The sequence below is a fragment of the Brachyhypopomus gauderio genome, chromosome 12 (genome assembly GCF_052324685.1).
Source record: "Brachyhypopomus gauderio isolate BG-103 chromosome 12, BGAUD_0.2, whole genome shotgun sequence".
Lineage (NCBI taxonomy): Eukaryota > Metazoa > Chordata > Actinopteri > Gymnotiformes > Hypopomidae > Brachyhypopomus > Brachyhypopomus gauderio.
In genome coordinates, this window is record NC_135222.1 from 2939524 (window position 1) to 2952022 (window position 12499).

A 12499-nucleotide genomic window follows, 5' to 3' on the forward strand; every position below is an offset into this window, starting at 1 on the left:
CCCTGTAGTCCTCGAGCGTCCAATGGCCCCCCTTTCACATTTTCAGTGTGTTAGCGAATCACACTTTTAACCGCACAGACACAAGGGTTATCCCCGTGTCCGTGTGCTCTGTGACAGCTGTGCTTTCTGTCGCTCGAGAGCTGGAGTAAGTTACCTCAAGTTTAGGAGACAAAGCAGGTAATGTACCACACGCCCGTGAAAGCTATCTCAACTGCCTATCTCACCCCCCCCCCCCCCCCCATCCACATGGGCGGACGGGGCCAGATTCACAGTGGCTGCCAGCTCGAAGCCGCTCAAACGGACCGCACGAGCTTTGCCTAGGAGCACCGGTGGAACCACGCGGCGGTGCCGTCTTTTCTCACCCCCTCCCTCGCTCCTCCTCCCCACCAAAAGCCTTCGGATGTTGCACAACAGCACCGCCTCATCCATCACGTCAGACGCACGGCGACATTTTGGACGTTCAATACAACGTTTTTATAAAAAGAACGAAAGAACCATAACCCCGTGCTACTCACCGGGAGGCTTGCACATCCGGACCTGGCTCTGGCACTGGACGAGAGGGTGGAGGGAGGGGTGGAGGGAGGGCTGGCTCGCCGGCGGGGCAGAGGTAGCTTTTGGGGAGAGGCCAGCGGCGAGCTCGGGCGTGGCAGGGGGCGTGGCCGGGGGCGTGGGAGGGGGTGATGGCGTCGGAGACGCGGCCCCCCCGCCGCACTGCGTCTGGCAGCGGAGCTGCGTGAGGGACGCCGGCATGCCCTGGTAGTGGCGCGTGGCGCTCAGGAGGTCGTTCAGGATCTGCAGGATGGTGCTGATGTCCCGCCGTGGCCGACCGCTACTGTCCTGACAGTTCGGATGCAAAGTGCCTGGAGGGGGGGGGGGGGGGGGGGGGCAGAGGAGAAAGGTCAGAGGCCAATCTTCTGGGCATCCCACACCTCGAGTTTACAGGACACGAGCAAGAAACGGCCCGGACCAAACGAGTACCTGAAAACGTCCCGGAGAAGACTCCCGGAGCGTGGTTGACGAAGCTTTCGATGATAGCACCTGGTTTGCGGGAGCGTTGGGGCACGGTGCAGCTACTTGCGGTCCTACTCGTACAGTTTGCCTGTGAAACGATAAATATGATCAAACGTCTGGTGGTATGTTTCAACACACTTCATCATATGATCCATAACGCTCCTACTACTACTACTACTACTACTACTACTACTACTACTACTACTACTAATAATAATAATAATAATAATTGAGCCTCACCTCAGGGAAGGGAGTCGCCGGGCTCGGGCTACTGGGCGAGCTTGGGCAGGTCTGTGGCGGCTGCTGGGGACGAAGGAGACCGTCCGGGGTGGGCGAGGGGCGGACCAGGGTGCCGCAGTGCCTGGAGGCCGCGGCGGGGTACATCGGGGGCGCGGAGTGGCCGGAGGCGGGGAAGGGGGTGGGGCTGACCGGGCTGGGCGGGAGCGTGGTGTGCGGATGGTGGGCGTGGTGTGCGGCGTGTTGGTGAGGGTGGGGGCTGTGGGAGACCCGGGCCAGGCCGTCCGGGCCTCCGCGGGACACGAGGTGTCGGTGGTGCAGCTGTTGCCCGCCCGTGTGCTGCGTTGCCAACTGCAGCTGGACAAACATCATATGATCGCCCACTCGCAGGGCCAGGGTCAGAGGAGAGCGGCCAGACAGGAAGTCGCTGACCTATGAGCAGGAAGTGGGGGGTGGGAAGAAAGGAGAATTTAGGAATCTCCCCATGCACAGCGAGTGGCTTCAACTAGCCAGGCACGACGAGCGAATGAATGCAAAATTATGAATGGTGGTTTAGGACAGAGTGTGATTATGTAAAAGCATGCTCACATACACACACACACAAAACACATCGACACACACAAACACTCCCCCGGCCCTGAACTCTACCATTCAGCACACCCACAAAGGGCCAACTTCTGTCTGGCCCTGGGCCTGCAAAATCCACCATAGAAACAGGAAGTAGAGACACTCGCCTCCCGGCAACATAATAGGTGATTGTTGGAGGGGTCGGGGCGGATCTGGAAGGCTTGCCCATTTTAGGAGTGCCCAGAACGGGAAGCCTAGCCAAGCCTGGGGGGCTCTGACCCCTACAAATCAGGAAGAGAAGCACACAGGGCTTGTCTCGACTTGGCTCGCCCACCGCACTCATAACAACCTCCCTCTTATCCCATCTCACCCTCCAGCCTTCCATTGTAGCAGTTACCACTTACTGCTCTGGTCGGAGGACACTCCTTAAAGGAACAGTTGCTTTATTTAAGGAATCCCTCTTTCCTTTCCCAATTCAGACACAAGATCATTTCTTCTCTCTCTAGATGCAGGCTATGAGCTGCCTAGTACAAAAAGACGCTGCACAGCTTAAAAAAATATACTAAAAACTAATGAGACGATCTTGAGTTTCTTGCCTTTTGAGAGGAGTTAACATGCCAGTCTTGAAAGCGTTCTTTATTTCTGCTAAACCTCTCGGACTTCTACAATATGTACTTGGTATCTCTGAGGTCTCTTCACCTTCTTGTTTCCCCTGTATCTTTTAGAAGGTCCGCCCTTGCGAAAGGTCGACCCCGCCCCCCGGCACTCTCAGCCTGACCTTTACCTCAGCAGTGGAGGAGAGGGCCTCTGGCAACGTCTCGATCGGCCCAGCTCTGTGGACGTCAGGCGCGTGAATGCGCCTTTATCATAACTTTATCCGCATATTTTGACACGCCCATGCGAAATGTCTACGAGGGCAGATTTATGAATGTGTGATTAGCCAACCCAGGCTGAGGTTGACAGGAAACTCCACGCAAAAGGTCAGCAAAAAGTCACCCCGGGAGGTGAGAATCGGGCAAACTGATTGACAGCTGTCAGGCGAACAGCCGCGGCTGATTTGCATTGGCCCACGCAGTTCAGGTGCAGAGAGAGCCCCTGTGACAGCGTCGCACGAAGAGGCCCTCCGTGCCCAGAGCCCGCCGCACTACCTTCTCTGGTAGTGCGAGTCCGTGAGCGGGCACGCCAGACCACACGCTAGCCTCACTGACTCACTCTCAGGGCTCAGACGCCACCCACATAATGAGAGAGTGTGCGAACCCCGAGCGGGCCTCAAACGCGGCCCCCGTGAGGGCGAGGAAAAACTGCAGACAGCGGAGACGTCCCCCCCCCCCAACGGCGGCGCACGGCTCAGCCAACTTGTCTGCCAAAACTTTGCCAACCGAGCATGGGTCTTGTACAAAAAAAACCCCAAAAAACACAACACAAATGACCACTACAGGGAAATGGCTCTAATATCTGTCTTGGTGCTATGGTGCTTTTTCACATGTAGGATACACACCAATGGAAACGGAGCCAATGTATATTAGAAAGCCATTACAGAAAACATGCAGTAGCTGTCCAGGAATGGTCTTAGTCAGCTCCTAGACCTCAGCATTCTTCCTTGCACTGAAAAGCAGATGAGAGTAGCACATGTGACCTGTGTCTACAAACGCTCAAGAGGGTGAAGTCGGACAAGGCAGCTGGGACTTCGTGGGTGTTGCAGAGTCCGTGTTGGCTGCCCGGGCCGGGCCGCGGTGTCACGCCGCTGGCCTGACGTCTGCACCACCTGAAACGGGTCGGGCGGCGGAAAGCTCCAGCCCGGCTCCGTTCAAACGGCCCTTTGTGCTGAAGGCCACGGGCTTCGGCGGGGCCATTTGGTGGTGCTCCACGGTCTTCAACGAGGCACCTAAAAGGTCTTTGAACCAGCCTGATGTTCAAGAAGAGTCTGCTGTGGCCGTGGCCTTCCACCGGGATGCCCGACCGACGTTTCTCTGCCGTTCATCACTTGACTGGTTTGTTTTTGTTACCGTGGCATTTTGCTCTGCGGTGGGCTGTGGTTGCTATGCAGTGGAGGAGGGGGGGGGCAGCGAGGAGATGCTGCTCGAAGCTGATGAAATATTCAGCGAGAGTATAACCCCCTACCCCCCACACACACACCCCAGCCCCCACTCCTGGAAATCAGAGGCTGTCAGTGCTATGTATCAGGGTCCCTGCAGTTCGAGGACCTCATCCAAAGCTGCTACTGCTACAGCTCGCATCATATCGGGCCAAGCAGCCAGGGATCCTAAACGCACGGAAGCACCATCCAGAATCCAGCGCCCCAACTCCCATGACTGAGTGCCAAAGGACAAACGCCACTTCCAAAGGACAGCACAGCTGAGAAAGACCAGGTTACTCTGGCACAGGGCTACGTCAGTGTAGAAGGTTCAAAACTGAGTACTTAACCCCCGGCATTGACGCGTGGGTGTTGATGGTTCTGGGGGGATGGAAGGCGGTTCTGTCGATAGAGTCTCCACATGGAGACATAGAGGATCTGGGTGCAATAACAATCCCTTTGCAAAATAATCAATGGCATCTTCCAAATCCTGAAAAGAAGGCGATGTTCAGAGATGGCAGGGAAGGGGTCGATGACCCGCTCAAGGTCAGGCCGAGGCGGGGTTACGGACGGCGCTGGTGCGTGTTGGTTGGGGCTGGACACCGTCGGCTGAATGATGACCACATCTGAAGTGGCACTCCTGACACGCCCGACACGCCGCCTGACCAAACTGCCGTCACCCGCCTGTCCTTTCCAAACCCGACCCGAACCCAACGATCAAATCACTTTGAGGCACATCAAGGACTACAAAGAAGCAATCCACTTAGACTTTGCTCTCATCTCCTCCGTGGCTCTCTTCCCTCTCTCTCTTCCTTCTCTCCCTCTCTCCCTCGTGTGCTGCCTTCTGTGTGATCAGGAAAATGCACTGTGAAGACTTCACCGCTCATGACTCACACACGATTGGCTCAGACGGGCGCGAGACGGTGCTATAAGAGACGTTCGTTTCACATGTCCACAATAGTGAGACGCAGCTGCGTTTCATGACACGGATCCACGTGCCCCGCGACGACGTGGCATCACCGACTTCAACATCAACGGCCTTTTGTGGGGTGAGCCTCGAACGGACAAACAGTGACATTGTTTTCGGCTAATGCTTTGTGACTCCTTTAAGCCTCACAACAAATGAGGTTATTCCAAAACCCAAGTCCTTCATGTACGGTGGCTGAGAGGGGACACAGAGGCAGTGACTGAGGCGTACCACTCGCAAACAAAACTCACAATTCGCACCGGGGCAACACTGAACTTTTTGAACCTTCAACACTTGGAACTTAGCAGTTCTACCTTGAAATTAAATCTGCTTTTAGAATTTTCTATCACATATGGTTTTTAAGTGATACATCAGTTATGGTTTACATAAACATATAGATATACACAAAGCTGCTTACACCATTACATAAACATGTAGTAATTTACTTCCAAAATGTATAATGTATGATTGTTACATGTATTTGTCCCTCTTCAGTATCCAGGGGCAGTCGCCTTGACAAAGGCACTTTAGTACTTTGGCGTCCATACTATAGAAAACAGTATGCAAATATTACTCCAGATGATAGAAAACATCTGAAAACAGGTGTGGATCCAACACACAAAAATACTTATATATATCGCAGGAAGCAAAATAATTGCTAACCAGTGTCACCCTAATCCTTCTAGTACTGAATATTGCCATATTATTATTATTGCCATATCTAGTATCATTGACAAGCAAAGCTCTCTTCCTGTTAGCCAAGTCTTCCTACATACAGCATAACAGAAATGTTCACAGTGCTGGTGACATTCATTTGATCTAAACCCCCGTACGAGTCACCGTTGTCCAGCAGAACCACGTCACAGTGGTCCTTTGTGTCTTCCGTCTTATTTTTAAACCCCGCCGATACATCTGAGTCACTGTTGCCCTTACTGCTAATCTCATACGCACCGCAAGAGCCCGAGTGGGGGGGGGCAGAAACATTTCCTCTCCCAGCACTTCACTGACAATGTTCGTGTAGCACCGCAACCCTTCCCCCCCCCCCCTCTTCCCGCGGGGGGAGGTGGGCGTGGCCACGGGGGTTAGGTGGGCGGGTCTGACGGGAAGGATGACGGAGAGGGTGACTCGCCCTATATTGTTTAGCCCCACCGTTTGCATCTGTCCATTTTTTTCAGACACAATGACAAGTGCCCTGGCTCGTTTCTGAGCTGAGAGCCGGAGGGCGTGGCCACCGCAGGTGGGGATGTAGCAGGGAATAACGACCCGACGGAGGGGACGCACTGGCTTTGAGAGGCAAACCGCGCTTCTCCTCCCTGGGGCCACAGAGAGCGATTTACCCGTCTGCACACGCAGGTCAGCACAGAGGACTCCAATTAGGGAACTCGCCAGCTTGGGGGAACCGTACACTGGTCATTATTTCTGCAGGTGGGTCAGTGGTGTCTGCAGTAAACCACATTAAAACCTCCTGGTGTTTGCTTTCATGTCTCGCTTTAAATGAAGCGAGAAGTACCTGTTGGCATCCTTCTGGAAGGGAAAGGGAAATTTAAAATGAAGTGTAGCACGTCTTAGTCTGGGTTCTCCTAGTGTTTAATGATGATGAAAGAAATGAAGGGGAAAAAAAACCTCGTGACGTCACCGGAGCACGAGGAACCACAGAAGCCTCAAATTACAGAGCTGGAGTAACCAGGGAAAAGTGCCATTCCAATCACCGCCAGTCGGCTTTTTCCATAAAGCGCTCTCTATCTGATTACATGGAAGTCTAAGATAGTTTTTTCTCAGGATGCTGAGGGCTCTGTGCCTGAGTCCTGCGCAATCCTAACACTGCTGGACGGCGGCCTCGTCGGCTGTAATTCTATGAGCATACTTCCAGGCACATAACTTGATCTGCACGCTCTCTCCCTCTCTCTCCTTCCCCCTCCTTCTCTCTCTCCCTCTCTTTCTCTCTCTCACACACACACACACACACACACACACACACACACTAGGCCGTTTGACCTGGCTCTGAGTCGCATCTGGAAACTCAACACCGACCGAGACTCTGAAACAAGTTGACAAAAATGATCAGTCATCTTTTCCCCCCCAAACAATATTCATACCTCCTATTTATAGTCATCCAGTACTAAAAACATACACATCCACCATATTTTCAGAACTTCACCAATGCAGTCTACTGTAAAAGCTTTCCCAGAAAAACACAGATTTACCACTGAAATATATAACAAGGCCTTTAGCCAAAAGATGATAAATGTCTTTCATCAAAAGCAAAGAAAAATACAGGAGCAGAAGTTACATATCATTACGGCAGCTCAATAAGTCTTTACTACCAGCAGGTTGCCTGAGGAAGGCCTGGGTGACAGTCATGTGAAAAGCCTTTCTGTAGGCAACAGCCAACACTGCAGCTGCTGGCAGAAGAATGGTGCACTCCCCCGTTAGCCCCCGAACACACACACACACACACACACACACACACACACACACACACACACACACACACACACACACACACACACACACACTCCTCCTCCTCTCACTCATACAATCTTACTGCTCTTTCATGATTACGAGCTGCCTCTCTCTCTCACGCAAGCACGACACACTCAACACACCCGCAAGAAGGTAAGGATCTCCGGAGTAAATATACCTTCTGGAGAGGGACTGGATGGAGTGAGGGCCTGTGTTTTATCAGCAATATTTCATTCATCCTCTAAACTGCTTATCTTCTAAACCGGTGGGGGAGGATAAGCCTGTCGCACAACAGGGAACCAACCTTGTAGAGGGCGATAGTCCATTCCAGGCCGCACACACACACACACACACACACGCCCATGCACCCACTCATTCACACCTGGCCAATTCACAGACGGCTACCGACCAAGCATGTACACCTTTGTAAAGCAGGAGCAAACCGGACTATCAAGAGGACACCCAAGCCAAGCAAACTCCACACGGGCAGCGGCCGGGCCAGGAACTGAACCTGGGTCACTGCAGCTCCCTTCTGGCTCTTAACTACTGGGAGCGCCTCCATAATCTTAGATGCAGCCAAACACACACCTCTACGGGACATGCACGGAAGATGTGCTCCGTGTACTGTGTAACAGTCGCTAAGCTAAAGGATAATGTCTACTTAAATGCTTTCAGTAACAACTTCACCCTGGAAGCATATGGTTTGTCTTCAAAGAGGCTTGGGGTCTTACTGAAGGGGGAGCCTGTCTATGCTTGTCTAAACTCAGACATGTTGCCAGGAAATTGGAAGGTGGGTCTTAAAGTATGCATACTAATTGCATGGAGGTATATGTGCAGTTTTAGTTAAGATATACATTTTTCCCCAAAATGTTCCCCAGCAAATTCCAGGAGCACGACTTATCTGAAGAACATATGAGACGTCTCACCTGTGTCTCGGTGAGACTCTCCAACGCCTGCATGACCGACTGTTCAGGCCTCGACGCTTGGGACTGTAAGCAAAGAGAAATGAGAGTGATTATCAATGGATGTGCATTCAGACTGCAAGGGACAAAAAGACTGTAGTACTGAGTGAGTGGGGTTATTACCATTAGGCCTGCTTCAACTGTTGGAACAAGAGTTAACTTGCTCCCATCTGTAACTCCCAAGTCCTGAAGTTTCCCTGAACTCAGGCGCCTACAGAAAACATTCAAACCCAAATGAGCATTCAGAGATTACTGGTATTATGACAAAAAAAATCAAGTGACTCTTCTATTTTACTGGCATTAAGTCAAACTTAAAATGGACACATAAAGTTGATTTTATTACATGGTAATGACATATGTTTATGATAAACTGTAAGTGCTGTTGTATTTGGTGACAGATACACCACTATCAAGAGTAGCACTAAAGTCTTATCAGCAACTTGTCCATGCAAATATATTCCATCTGCTACCAGATACAGTTTCTGTCACTTTGCCTTATGGGTATGAAACTTAAATGAAAGAATACATTTCTCTTGTACTATCATATTTGTTCAAAGCACAAATTAAATTATGTAACAATCTGGAAAATGCAGTATGTGCAAACTATAATTCAGCAGTGGATGACAATTCTATAGCAAAGCCTAAAGCTATGATTCGCTTTCAGACAACACAGCAAGGCCAAAGCCCTCTGTTGATGGAGTCCTTTAGACAAGTGCTAGGGCTAAATGTCACCTTCTACTGAACAAAGGGACCCTGGTTCTTTGCCTGGAGGCACCTAAACCAAGAAGAAGAGCTTGAGCACAGCCCTTGATTTTAAAGGACGATGTAATTTGGTGGTGATTACTCATGGGGGTTGTTAAAGTGGCTTTACTCAAGGCAAAAACAATGCAACCATTAGGGGTCATTTGCAAGTGATAAAGAAGCTCTCTCTCTCTTTCTCTCTCTCCAATTCTACCACCTTTGTGTTGCTGTTAGACAGTCAAAATAGCTCACTGAAACTAACATTGTCCTTCTTTGCAACACTGGAGCAATATTCTAGTACATCATTGAGTGTCTCCATGGAGCACATGTAAAATGCTTATTCTAATTAAGGGATCCTTCCAACTGTATCTGGACAATATTACGATGCATATAGTGTTTACTTACAGTGTATTGTATAAAACATTATCAAAGTATATGATAGCGGATGATAACTGTAATCCAAAGACCTGCATTGTTCAGTGCTAAACTTACAGACTGCAAACACGTAGCTACCGGACCTCTGAAATCAGATAGCCAGGGTAAAATCTGAAAAATCTTATGGGTACCAATGCATTAAATCTATAAGCTACATGCATTAAAATAAAAATATACTCGTCCCACCGCACGCGCCTACTGCTGAATGAGACGCGTGCAGGCGACGCGAACAAGACTACAGTAAACGTTACAGCTGCGCGCAGAATCACTGACCTATTTACTTTACATAAAAAAAAATCAAAAATAAAACGCACAGCGTAATTTGTATAAACCCGCACAACTCGCAGAAGGAATACGTACGTCTCTTTATGGAGCAGCGCGAGTCTTTCTTTGGGCACCTTGAGTCTCTGAGAGATCCTTCTCTTTAACCCCTCCACTGTCTCCTCGGCGGGAAGGGAGAGATCGAAGCGCGTGCCGGTTGTGGAATGGATGTGCAAATTCATCGGGGGCGCGCTGGGCACGGGCTCGCAGGACGGGGCTCCGCGGGGCGCGCCGGGCACGGGCTCGCAGGACGGGGCTCCGCGCGTGCTGCAGCTCCGCGCGCTCGGATGCTGGTCCATTCGATAGCCTGCGTAAAGGAAGGAGACAAACCGGCGCGGGGCGTGCAGAGAGAGATGGTTAGTCCTCCCGGGGCTGTTCCGTTGTTTTTCAGAGGAAGAAACCGTTATTGCTTCCTCGTCGCTCCAGTGTAGATAAAGGCGAAAATATTCCCAGAAAGTATGCGGATGAAACGGTTATTCCTGCTTGTAGATATGTTGAAGTCCACGGGAGGCTATCCAGATTCTTAAAAGGCGGTTCTTAAATATTGTATTTTACGTTAGCCAAGCACAACGGACAGATCCTTATAAATACAAATATCGAGTCCAATACCTACAAAATAAAACGCACATCCTGCGCTCTGTAGTCTGTAATAACTGTCACAATTTCAATAAGCCGAGGAGATCATCCTACAGACAAAGTAAGAACCTGCGACGCCTCACGTTCGCTTCTCGGGCGAAGAAAAGTCGACAGAAGCGCTTCGGCTGAGCGTCGTTACACTGTAGCTCAGCGCTACGATCACGCCCACAGCGCTACGGTCACGCCCACAGCGCTGCCGCTCTGCCCTATCAAAGGAGGCGCGAGCCAAGACGTCATTATTTAAGCCAATTGCGGGGCGACGTCAACACCCACGTGGAGAACAGGCTCCGCCCCCTTCCTCTGGCCCACATCTTTTTCCTCATTGAGGACGAATCCCATTTGAGTAGGCGAGGCTTAATCTTCTTAGGAACACCGGAGTGCCGGCCCACTCCGGCAATTCTAAACCATTCATAATGTGAACTGCTACAATAACAAAAGGGACCCAGCATAACCACGATTGTTTCACTACTATTCATATGCATTTAGGTACGGTCGCATATTGCTGACATGGTGCCAAAATAATCCCGAGTAGGATACTATTCAGATTATTTGAGGATAGGTTTGGGTTAACTAAACACTTTCAGGTGGTAGAACTTGTACATGTACTACGATACTACTCATCTGATAGTATACAAGCTAACGAGACGAGTCCAATTTAACTAACCAACACAGATTACGGTAATCATTATCATGCATGTCAGTAAAAACGTATTCGTCGTCTAAGGACACTTTGTACTGTAGATTACTCAAGGCTGGGCAAGCTACAGAATTGGACACTTACGTCACTAATCAATGTCGTCTAAAAATGATTGTTAGTCCAGAAATAGAACAATGTCAGTGATATTCAGGCTTAGATACCCTGTCGTGAAACAGGTTATTAATTTAGGATATCTTCGATTCTCGAAACTGAGATTTTAGATACCTGTCGTAGTAGGGAGCTTGTAATGGAGAAAACGAATAATAATAATAATACATTATTATATATTCAGGGCCACAAAGAGAATGAACAAATGACTACTACCTGCCTACTTTAGTGGCATTAACTGAATGATGCAGTGTCGCTGGACGTCTGCAGACCTTCAGTCCTTATAATGTTAGGGACAAAATACGCACACACACGCACATGCGCATATATATATATATATGCGACGGTGCAAAACGCACAAGAGGAAATTGTCAGTATAGTCAGTATCACACTGGTCTATTCGCATAGTGGTTGAAATAGTTTCCCGAAAGCAAGAGAGACGCTCGATCGCCTACCCGTGGTAAGAGGACGCACATGTCTCTCTAATTCCACTATATACACAATTAATAGAGCCTATATGTGGTTGTCAATGGTTACATGTCACAGCGTCCATCGTTGGGATCAGAGCATAGCAGTCTAATCTTTGATGCCTGGTTCATGAGGAAACAGCAGGCATGTTTACTTCCCTTCATCATATTTAAACAATCTATTTATATAGACCATTCCCCCAAAAAACGAATCTACCACAAATCGTAAAATAAACATTTAAGACAAACACGACCAGGGTCCAGTCATATCGCAACGATTGTCGATTATTATATGATAGGGTGTCCAAATAATTAAAACATCTAAAACCACTGAATATCACCAAACATTTGTTTTATTTCATTTTGTTTCTACTGTAAGCTGTAAGATATTTTGATCAGCATGTGCAGCAGTTAAAATCTTATATCTGGCTTTTACACAAACGGTTTAACCACTGTATGAAGCACGAAGACCATTTGAGGCGCATCACTGGAGACAAATCGACTTACCAATAATAGTAGCGAAAACCTCAAAGTTCCGCAACAAAGTTTCCAAATTCTCAACGTTCCCCAGTTTTGGCATGTATCGCGTAAAATCTGTAATTAGCTCAAATTGATCCACGACAGTAGTCTATGTCCCCAAAGTGAATAATTTTACAGTTTGGCTTGACACCACGTATGTGGTATGTGCGGCTGATGTGGGCTGTGTGTATCCTCTTAGCCGGTATTCCAGGTCAGATCCAGCGTGAGTGCTTTGCTCGCTGTAACCTACAGACAAGTGCACTCATAACGTCGGAGTCGAGGTGAGATCTCACT

General features: G+C 49.5%; 1 protein-coding gene across 1 annotated transcript; it reads right to left on the bottom strand.

Moving 5' to 3' along the window:
• Positions 1-242: 242 nt before the first annotated feature.
• Positions 243-12499, bottom strand: LOC143528637 (midnolin-like). The gene is made up of 7 exons (XM_077024431.1): positions 12194-12499; positions 9818-10085; positions 8405-8492; positions 8246-8308; positions 1252-1680; positions 979-1099; positions 243-860 (listed from the first exon to the last, which is right to left on the bottom strand). The coding sequence occupies exons 1-7, from the start codon at positions 12264-12266 to the stop codon at positions 508-510; spliced, it is 1395 nt and encodes a 464-aa protein (XP_076880546.1). The 5' UTR covers positions 12267-12499; the 3' UTR covers positions 243-507.

What these genes read in the sequence shown, in the direction of transcription:
- LOC143528637 (XM_077024431.1), bottom strand. Translation starts at nt 12,266, where the DNA reads ATGCCAAAACTGGGGAACGTTGAGAATTTGGAAACTTTGTTGCGGAAC. An exon ending in GGTTTTCGCTACTATTATTG is followed by an intron (nt 10,086 to 12,193) that starts GTAAGTCGATTT and finishes TCCTTTACGCAG; the next exon opens with GCTATCGAATGGACCAGCAT. An exon ending in CTTCTCCGGGACGTTTTCAG is followed by an intron (nt 861 to 978) that starts GTACTCGTTTGG and finishes CCCCCCCTCCAG; the next exon opens with GCACTTTGCATCCGAACTGT.